The sequence below is a fragment of the Erithacus rubecula genome (assembly GCF_903797595.1).
Source record: "Erithacus rubecula genome assembly, contig: scaffold_976_arrow_ctg1, whole genome shotgun sequence".
Lineage (NCBI taxonomy): Eukaryota > Metazoa > Chordata > Aves > Passeriformes > Muscicapidae > Erithacus > Erithacus rubecula.
In genome coordinates, this window is record NW_027635355.1 from 1 (window position 1) to 10,891 (window position 10,891).

Consider the following 10,891-nt stretch of genomic DNA (forward strand, 5'->3'; position numbering starts at 1 on the left):
ACAAATCAACGGAAAACACCATAAAAAACAATGAAAGTAAAAGGAAAACCCATAAAAGCATCAAAATGAAGGAAATTAAAAAAAAAGGATCAAAACTTAAGGAAAAATCAAAAAGCACACAAAAATCAAGGAAAATTCTATAAAATCAGCAAAAAAATCAAGGGAAATTCCATAAAAAACACCAAGAATCAAGAAAAATTCCATTACAATCACCAAAGATCAAGGAAATTTCTACAAAACCAGCAAAAATCAAGAAAAATTCATTAAGATCACCAAAGATCAAGGAAAATTCTACAAAATCAGCAAAAATCAAGAAAAATTCTACAACATCAGCAAAAATCAAGGAAATTTCTACAAAATCAGCAAAAAATCAAGGAAAATTCCATTGAAATCACCAAAAATCAAGGAAATTTCTATAAAATCAGCAAAAAATCAAGGAAAATTCCATAAAAAGCACCAAAATCAGGAAATTTCTACAAAAATCAGCAAAAAATCAAGGAAAATTCCATTAAAAATCACCACGAAAACCAAGGAAAAACTCCATCAAAAATTCCAGACATCCTGGGATGGTTTGGGTGGAGAAAGGAGCAGCAGCTTCCCATTTCTCCCTATCCAAATTGCTCCAACCTATCCTGAGGACACTTTTAAGGATGAAGGAGCCAAAATTTTTTTTCCTCCCCAAAAAAATTAAAATAAAATAAAACTCACTCACCACTTGGTTCTGAGCCCAGATGGGAAACCACGCCGCGGGAAATGGACGCGATGATGGGACGGACGGGATCCACGGGAATTAACCCCAAAAAAAAAAAAAAAATTAAAAAAAAAAAATTATCCAATAGAATAGTGATATCTAAACACATCCCCCTCCCCACCACCCCCAATTGCTGAGGGGGTCTGGGGGCTCCTCACTGCCACGTCCAGCAGCAGCTCCCCGCGGGTGCCGTGCAGGATCTTGACCAGTTGCCGATGCTCTTCTCCAGATGTAGAGCGCGTGCTGCCGGCAGAGCCTGCCACGATGTACCTCGCCGGCCCCTGAGAAGCAGCACTTCTTCCAGGGGTCCTGCAGCCAGGGAGAGGGGTGGGAGCAAGCAGTGAAATTAGTTTGGTTGGGTTTTGGTTGTGGTTAGAGTGGAGGGGTTGTGGGTGAATTTTGCCCTCGCCCCGAGTGAGAATTTGTGTGGGCGGGAGTGGAAAAAGAGGCAGCAGGATCAGTGATTCAACCCCCCCAAAATCCCTCCAGCGTATCCCTGTCAAAACCCCCCACAGCTTTTGGGGTCTGGTAATTTTCTAGAGAGTCTTTGCCAGTGGCTGAGCCCACAGGGAAAAGGAGCAGCCATCCCTGTGCCCCTCACCTGCTCCTTAAACCCATCCCTGAGCCCCTCACCTGTTCCCCAAACCCATCCCTGAGCCCCTCACCTGTTCCCCAAACCCATCCCTGAGCCCCTCACCTGTTCCTTAAACCCATCCCTGAGCCCCTCACCTGTTCCTTAAACCCATCCCTGAGCCCCTCACCTGCTCCCCAAACCCATCCCTGAGCCCTTCACCTGCTCCTTAAACCCATCCCTGAGCCCCTCACCTGTTCCTTAAACCCATCCCTGTGCCCCTCACCTATTCCCCAAACCCATCCCTGAGCCCCTCACCTATTCCCCAAACCCATCCCTGAGCCCCTCACCTGTTCCTTAAACCCATCCCTGAGCCCCTCATCTGTTCCCCAAATTCCTCCCTGTGTCCCTCACCTGTTCCCTAAATCCTCTCCTGTCCATGTGCTCCTCTCCTGCCCCCTCTCCTGTCCCCTCTCCTGTCCCCACACACCTCTCTTGTCCCTTCTCCTGTCCCTGTGCTCCTCTCCTGTCCCCTCTCCTGTCCTTGTGTCCCCTGTCCCCTCTCCTGTCCCTGCCCCTCTCCTGTCCTTGTGTCCCCTGTCCCCTCTCCTGCCCCTGTCCCCTCCATCCCCTCTCCTGTCCCTGTGCCCCTCTGTGCCCCTCTCCTGTCCCTGTCTCCTCCCCTGTCCCCTCCCCTGTCCTGTCCCCTCCCCTGTCCCTGTCCCCTGCCCTGTCCCTGACCTGTTGACCAGGTCCTGCAGTTTCTGCATGGGCTCGGGCTCCCCGTCGCGGCCGCAGGTCAGGATCTCGCGCCCGTCGTACACGCGGATGATGCGATCGGCCGTGTTGATCAGGAAGCAGCTGCAGGAAAACAAAGGGGACAAAGCACTGAGCACCTGCCCCAAATCCTGTCCTGTGAGGGCTCCTGGGCTCTGCAGCAGCTCTCTGCAGTTCTGGGATCATCCTTGGAGCTGCTCACCTCCCTTTGCGGGCAAACTCGATGGATTTAATGGCCGTGGTGTTGCTGGTCCCTGTGGTCACTCTGAAGGAAGCAACAAGATCCTGAGTGTCTGTTTTTAAGACCAAGATCTGAAGATTGAGCAGACAGAGAACAATCAGTGGCTTCACCTGAAACAGCACCCTGGGAGCCCACCCGGGGACACTGCAGGAGCTGCTGAGACACAAACACCAGGAAAACAGCCCAAAAATGTGTCAAAAACAAAGTCAGGCAAAGAGCCCAGAATCCCCAAGGTTGGAAAACCTCTCTAGGATCATCAAGCAATCCCTTACTTGTTCCCCAATCCCTCACCTGTTCCCCAAACCCTGCAGACATCTTTGCACCTGTCCCTGTTCCCCAAACCCATCCCTGTGCCTGTCCCTGTTCCCCAAACCCATCCCTGTACTCTCATCTGTGTCCCAAATCCATTCCTGTTCCCCAAACCCATCCCTGTGCCTGTCCCTGTTGCCCAAATTCATTCATGTTCCCCAAACTCATTCCTGTGCCACTCACCTCTTCCCCAAATCTTTTTGTACCCCAAACCCATCCCTGTCCCACAAACCCATTCCCATGCTCCTCATCTGTTCTCCAAACCCATCCCTGTGCCCTCATCTGTGCCCCACATCCATTCCTGTTCCCCAAATCCATTCCTGTTCCCCAATCCATTCCTGTACTCTTATCTGTGCCCCACATCCATTCCTGTTCCCCAAATCCATTCCTGTTCCCCAAACCCATCCCTGTGCCCTCACCTGTTTCCAAATCTATTCCAGTTCTCCTTGCCTGTTTCCCAAACCCATCCCTGTGCCCTAAACCCATTCCTGTTCCTCTCACCTGTTCCCCAAACCTCTCTCTGTGCCCTCACTTGTTCCCCAAACCTCTCTCTGTGCCCTCACTTGTTCCCCAAACCTCTCTCTGTGCCCTCACCTGCTCCCCAAACCTCTCTGTGCCCTCACTTGCTCCCCAAACCTCTCTCTGTGCCCTCACTTGTTCCCCAAACCTCTCTCTGTGCCCTCACTTGTTCCCCAAACCTCTCTGTGCCCTCACTTGTTCCCCAAACCTCTCTCTGTGCCCTCACCTGTTCCCCAAACCTCTCTCTGTGCCCTCACTTGTTCCCCAAACCTCTCTCTGTGTCCTCACTTGTTCCCCAAACCTCTCTCTGTGCCCTCACTTGCTCCCCAAACCTCTCTCTGTGCCCTCACCCTTCAAGGTCCCCAATCCCCACCCTCAGCACTCAGTGCCACCTCCAGGGATGGAAACCCCAAACCTCCCTGGGCACTCCCAAATGCTGACCCCCCCTTTTCCATGAGGGAATCCCCACTGCTGCCCAGGCTGGCTGTGGCCTGGGGGCTCAGAGGAGGCTGGGCTGACCTTGCCCTTGGCATTCCCAGTGTAGATGTATTCCCCCCTCCGGTCAAACGACGCCACCACGTTGAGGTCGGAGTCGTCGTCCACGGGCAGCACCACGTGCTTGGAGTCTGACAGGGTCAGCATCACTGGGGCTGATTTCATGGGACACACCAGCACCCTGTTCCTGCAGAGCACAGGGAAAGATGGGAGCTCCCTCCCTGGGAAAGGATTCACGGGTTCAGAGCAAAAAAGGATTGAGGAATTCACACCGCGGAAAAGGATTTCCGTGTTTGGAGCAAAAAGAGCATTGAGATGGATCGAGGAATTGGGATCTTGGAAAAGGATTCACACATTTAGAGCAAAAAAAAGCATTGAGATGGATCAAGGAATTGGGATCTTGGAAAAGGATTCACACATTTAGAGCAAGAAAAAGCATTGAGATGGATTGGGGAATTCACACCCCGCAAAAAGGATTCACACATTTAGAGCAAGAAAAAGCATTGAGATGGATCAAGGAATTGAGATCTTGGAAAAGGATTCCCACATTTAGAGCAAAAAAAGCATTGAGATGGATTGGGGAATTCACACCCCGCAAAAAGGATTCCCATGTTTGGAGCAAGAAAAAGCATTGAGATGGATCAAGGAATTGGGATCTTGGAAAAGGATTCACACATTTAGAGCAAAAAAAAGCATTGAGATGGATCAAGGAATTGGGATCTTGGAAAAGGATTCACACATTTAGAGCAAGAAAAAGCATTGAGATGGATCAAGGAATTGGGATCTTGGGAAGGATTCACACATTTAGAGCAAAAAAAGCATTGAGATGGATCAAGGAATTGGGATCTTGGGAAGGATTCACACATTTAGAGCAAAAAAAGCATTGAGATGGATCAAGGAATTGGGATCTTGGAAAAGGATTCACACATTTAGAGCAAAAAAAGCATTGAGATGGACTGAGGAATTCACACCCCGGAAAAGGATTCCCATGTTTGGAGCAAAAAGAGTGAAGAATTCAGGATATCTTAGAAAAGGATTCCCACATTTAGAACAAAAAAGCATTGAGATGGATCAAGGAATTGGGATCTTGGAAAAGGATTCACACATTTAGAGCAAGAAAAAGCATTGAGATGGATCAAGGAATTGAGATCTTGGAAAAGGATTCACACATTTAGAACAAAAAATCACTGAGATGGATTGAGGAATTCACATCTTAGAAAAGGATTTCCATGTTTGGAGCAAAAAAAGCATGAGATGGATTGAGGAATTCAAGATATCTTGGGAAAAGATTTCCACATATGGGGGGCAAAAACATTGAAATTGATCAAGGAATTGAGGAGATCTTGGAAAGGATTTCCAAATTAGAGCAAAAAAAAGCATTGAGAAGGATCAAGGAATTCAGGAGATTCCAGAAAAGGATTTCCAGATTTGGAGCAAAAAAGAACAGGCTAGATTAAGGAATTTAGAATACCTCTATTTTTATTGCTTTATTTTTGGCACTTAGACAACAAAACACTGTGAAGTTCAGCTCTACCTCAATTTCCTTTCCACCTCTAAGTTTGTGCAAAAAAATTCAAACCCAAACAGACACTTCCACACTGATTCCCTCCCATCCCCACCCTCCCAAAAAACCAACCCCCAACACAACCCCCCCAGCTGGGAAATCCCCACAGGCAGCATTCCCAGTGATCCCAGGGCACTTACTGGTCCCGGGGGTGGTACTGGACTTTGAGGATGGGGGAGGGGAAGCGGAACCTCTGGTCACAGTCCCCGGACAGCACATCCCACTGGGACACGATGTTATCAGTGGAGGCACTGACCAGCTTGTGTCCATCCCGGCTCCAGCTGCAGGGAGGCAATTCCCAGCAAGGTTATTCCTTAAAAGGGTCAAATGAAGCCAGGGGGGAAGGAAAACAGGGAATTCCCAGCAAGGTTATTCCTTAAAAGGGTGAAATGCAGCCAGGGGGGAAAGGAAAACAGGGAATTCCCAGCAAGGTTATTCCTTAAAAGGGTGAAATGCAGCCAGGGGGGAAGGAAAACAGGGAATTCCCAGCAAGGTTATTCCTTAAAAGGGTGAAATGCAGCAGGGGGAGGAAGGGAAACAGGGAATTCCCAGCAAGGTTATTCCTTAAAAGGGTGAAATGCAGCCAGGGGGGGAAGGAAAACAGGGAATTCCCAGTAAAGTTATTCCTTAAAAGGGTGAAATGCAGCCAGGGGGGAAGGAAAACAGGGAATTCCCAGCAAGGTTATTCCTTAAAAGGGTGAAATGCAGCCAGAGGGGAAGGAAAACAGGGAATTCCCAGTAAAGTTATTCCTTAAAAGGGTGAAATGCAGCCAGGGGGGAAGGAAAACAGGGAATTCCCAGCAAGGTTATTCCTTAAAAGGGTCAAATGCAGCCAGGGGGAAAGGAAAACAGGGAATTCCCAGCAGGGTTATTCCTTAAAAGGGTGAAATGCAGCCGGGGGGAAGGAAAACAGGGAATTCCCAGCAAGGTTATTCATTAAAAGGGTGAAATGCAGCCAGGGGGGAAGGAAAACAGGGAATTCCCAGCAAGGTTATTCATTAAAAGGGTCAAATGAAGCCAGGGGGGAAGGAAAACAGGGAATTCCCAGTAAAGTTATTCCTTAAAAGGGTGAAATGCAGCCAGGGGGGAAGGAAAACAGGGAATTCCCAGCAAGGTTATTCCTTAAAAGGGTGAAATGCAGCCAGGGGGGGAAGGAAAACAGGGAATTCCCAGTAAAGTTATTCCTTAAAAGGGTCAAATGCAGCCAGGGGGGAAGGAAAACAGGGAATTCCCAGCAAGGTTATTCATTAAAAGGGTCAAATGCAGCCAAAAGGGAAGGAAAACAGGGAATTCCCAGCAAGGTTATTCCTTAAAAGGGTGAAATGCAGCCAGAGGGGAAGGAAAACAGGGAATTCCCAGTAAAGTTATTCCTTAAAAGGGTCAAATGCAGCCAGGGGGGAAGGAAAACAGGGAATTCCCAGCAAGGTTATTTCTTAAAAGGGTCAAATGCAGCCAAGGGGGAAGGAAAACAGGGAATTCCCAGCAAGGTTATTCCTTAAAAGGGTGAAATGAAGCCAAGGGAGAAAGGAAAACAGGGAATTCCCAGCAAGGTTATTCCTTAAAAGGGTCAAATGCAGCCAGGGGGGAAGGAAAACAGGGAATTCCCAGCAAGGTTATTCCTTAAAAGGGTCAAATGCAGCCAGGGGGAAAGGAAAACAGGGAATTCCCAGCAAGGTTATTCCTTAAAAGGGTGAAATGCAGCCAGGGGGAAAGGAAAACAGGGAACTCCCAATAAAATTATTCCTTAAAAGGGTGAAATGAAGCCAAGGGAGACAGGAAAACAGGGAATTCCCAGTAAAGTTATTCCTTACAGGAATCAAACACAGCCAAGAAAAAAAAAGCTCAACAAATTCCCAATAAAGTTATTCCAGTTCTCACTATTCTAGCAGGATTCCTGTGGTGTTCCAATTATTCCAGCAGTGTTCCCACAGTTCCCACTATCCCAGCATGAATCCCATGCTGTTCCCCCCACCCTAGCACCATTCCCATGCTGTTCCCTCTATCCCACCATGACTCCCATGCTGTTCCCCCCACCCCAGCAGGATCCCTGTGCTGTTCCCCCCACCCCAGCAGGATCCCCATGCTGTTCCCCCCACCCCAGCTGCCCCAGGCCCAGCCCCTCTCACCACAGGGAGCAGACGGGGTGGATGTGGGCGCTGATGATCTTGGCGATGCCGCGGGTCAGGAAGTCCCAGATGACGATCCTGCCGTCGTTGCAGCCCACGGCCAGCAGCGTCCCCCAGCGGTTGAAGGTGCAGGTCAGCGCCATGCTGATGCAGTCCAGGGTCCCGTCTGCCTCCTGTGGGGCCCGGCACACCCGGGGCAGACACCCTCAGACACCCTCACACCCGGGACAGACACCCTCAGACACCCTCACACCCGGGACAGACACCCTCAGACCCGGGACAGACACCCTCAGACACCCTCAGACCCGGGACAGACACCCTCAGACCCGGGACAGACACCCTCAGACCCGGGGCAGACACCCTCAGACCCGGGGCAGACACCCTCAGACACCCTCACACCCGGGACAGACACCCTCAGACCCGGGACAGACACCCTCAGACCCGGGACAGACACCCTCAGACCCGGGACAGACACCCTCAGACCCGGGGCAGACACCCTCAGACCCGGGGCAGACACCCTCAGACACCCTCAGACCCGGGACAGACACCCTCAGACACCCTCAGACCCGGGACAGACACCCTCAGACACCCTCAGACCCAGGACAGACACCCTCAGACCCGGGACAGACACCCTCAGACACCCTCAGACCCCGGACAGACACCCTCAGACACCCTCACACCCGGGACAGACACCCTCAGACACCCTCAGACCCGGGACAGACACCCTCAGACACCCTCAGACCCGGGACAGACACCCTCAGACACCCTCAGACCCAGGACAGACACCCTCAGACCCGGGACAGACACCCTCAGACACCCTCAGACCCCGGACAGACACCCTCAGACACCCTCAGACCCGGGACAGACACCCTCAGACCCGGGACAGACACCCTCAGACCCGGGACAGACACCCTCAGACCCGGGACAGACACCCTCAGACACCCTCAGACCCCGGACAGACACCCTCAGACACCCTCAGACCCGGGACAGACACCCTCAGACCCGGGACAGACACCCTCAGACACCCTCAGACCCGGGACAGACACCCTCAGACACCCTCACACCCGGGACAGACACCCTCACACCCGGGACAGACACCCTCAGACACCCTCACACCCGGGACAGACACCCTCAGACACCCTCAGACCCGGGGCAGACACCCTCACACCCAGACCAGACACCCTCAGACCTGGGGCAGACACCCTCAGACCCGGGACAGACACTCTCAGACCCGGGACAGACACCCTCAGACCCGGGACAGACACCCTCACACCCGGGACAGACACTCTCAGACCTGGGTCAGACACCGTCAGACCCGGGACAGACCTGCTCAGACCTGCTTGAACCCGGGTCAGACCCGCTCAGGCTGCCCCTGCTGCCCAGGGAGGGTTCAGGGCTGGCTCAGAGCAGTGCAAGAGTTGGTGTGAAAAATCTCTGACCTGCCTCACACACACCAGAGACTGACCCTGAGCCCACCCTCACTCTGACCTGAGCTCTGGCCTGACCCAGCAGGATGCTGCCCCAGGGCTGTTTTAGCTGTGCTGGTGCTGCCCCAAGGCTGTTTTAGCTGTACCTGGTGCTGCCCCAGGGCTGTTTTAGCTGTGCTGGTGCTGCCCAGGGCTGTTTTAGCTGTACCTGGTGCTGCCCCAGGGCTGTTTTAGCTGTGCTGGTGCTGCCCCAGGGCTGTTTTAGCTGTACCTGGTGCTGCCCCAGGGCTGTTTTAGCTGTGCTGGTGCTGCCCCAGGGCTGTTTTAGCTGTACCTGGTGCTGCCCCAGGGCTGTTTTAGCTGTGCTGGTGCTATCCCAGGGCTGTTTTAGCTGTACCTGGTGCTGCCCAGGGCTGTTTTAGCTGTACCTGGTGCTGCCCAGGGCTGTTTTAGCTGTGCTGGTGCTGCCCCAGGGCTGTTTTAGCTGTACCTGGTGCTGCCCAGGGCTGTTTTAGCTGTACCTGGTGCTGCCCCAGGGCTGTTTTAGCTGTGCTGGTGCTGCCCAGGGCTGTTTTAGCTGTACCTGGTGCTGCCCCAGGGCTGTTTTAGCTGTGCTGGTGCTGCCCCAGGGCTGTTTTAGCTGTGCTGGTGCTGCCCAGGGCTGGGTGGGTTTGGGTGGGTGTGGGTGGGTGGGTTTGGGTGGGTGTGGGTGGGTGTGGGTGGGTTTGGGTGGGTGTGGGTGGGTGTGGCGGGTTGGTTTGGGTGGGTGTGGCTGGGTGTGGCTGGGTCTGGGTGGGTTTGGGTGGGTGTGGGTGGGTGGGTTTGGGTGGGTGTGGGTGGGTTGGTTTGGGTGGGTGTGGGTGGGTGGGTGGGTGTGGGTTGGTTTGGGTGGGTGTGGCTGGGTGTGGGTGGGTTGGTTTGGGTTGGTTTGGGTGGGTGTGGCTGGGTGTGGCTGGGTGTGGCTGGGTGTGGCTGGGTGTGGGTGGGTTGGTTTGGGTGGGTTTGGGTGGGTTTGGGTGGGTTTGGGTGGGTGTGGGTTGGTTTGGGTGGGTTTGGGTGGGTTTGGGTGGGTTGGTTTGGGTGGGTGGGTGACAGGGGGGCAGCGCTCACCTCGGGGTAGTTCTGGCCGAAGGACTCTGCAGAGGAAAGGGAAAGCGATGCCTGAGCGAGAGCGGCCCCGGTACCGGCACCGGCACCAACACCAGTACCGGCACCAACACCAGTACCGGCACCAACACCAGTACCGGCACCAACACCAGTACCGGCACCGCCCCCTGCGCCAGCCCCGCTCCGGTACCGACACCAACACCGGCACAGGTACCGCCCTCAGCCAGCCCGGTACCGGTACCGACACCAACACCAGCACCAGTACCGGCACTGGCACCGCCCCTGAGCCAGCCCGGTACCGGTACCGGCACCCGGCACCGGTACCATTCCCAGCCGCGCCACCCCCTGACCCGGTGCCTCCCCGGTTCCCATTCCCGTTCCCATCCCCATCCCCATCCCCATTCCCATTCGCCATTCCCCATTCCCATCCCCGCTCCCGCTCCCATTCGCCATTCCCCGTTCCCGTTCCCGCTCCCATCCCCGTTCCCATCCCCATCCCCATTCCCGCTCCCGCTCCGCTCGCACCGAGCAGCTCCAGGTTCATCGCGCCGCCGCTCCCGCTCCCTCCGCTCCCGTCGCCGAAGGACCCCGCGGGGACCTGCCCGGTGCCGCTCGCGCCGTTCGCCTGAGCGACCGCCGCTCTTTTCCTCCGCCTCTACCGCTGCTCCCGGCGCCTCCCGGGCCGGCTCCGCCCGCCCTTCCCGGCTCGGACAGCGGCGCCGCTCGCTCCCGGCACGGCCGGGAATGGCGGCCAGGCCGGGAATGGCCGGCGGGATCAGGCAGCGCGGCGGGCAGCCCCGGCGCGTCACGCGGAAAAGACCGGGTGAGCCCCAGGGCCAGGCAGAAGAGTTCCGGGCAGAAAGGTTCCGTGTAGGGGGAGCGGCCAGCAGGGGGCGCAATGCAACGCAATTTCTTCCATGTTAAAACATCCATAAAGATAGAATTAATCTTTATATATTTTTATATATTTCATATTTTACATAAATTTTATATGTAATATTTAC

The 10,891-nt window shown here is 53.8% G+C and overlaps 1 protein-coding gene across 1 annotated transcript; it reads right to left on the minus strand.

Moving 5' to 3' along the window:
- Positions 1-909: 909 nt before the first annotated feature.
- On the minus strand, positions 910-10,668 carry RBBP5 (RB binding protein 5, histone lysine methyltransferase complex subunit; the record flags this gene model as incomplete). The annotated part of the gene is made up of 8 exons (XM_079333368.1): positions 10,413-10,668; positions 9,891-9,916; positions 7,354-7,526; positions 5,368-5,508; positions 3,688-3,850; positions 2,302-2,411; positions 2,064-2,183; positions 910-1,060 (listed from the first exon to the last, which is right to left on the minus strand). Coding segments are annotated over exons 1-8 (903 nt in total), but the record flags the coding sequence as incomplete, so codon positions are not given.
- Between the last annotated feature and the right edge of the window lie 223 nt (positions 10,669-10,891).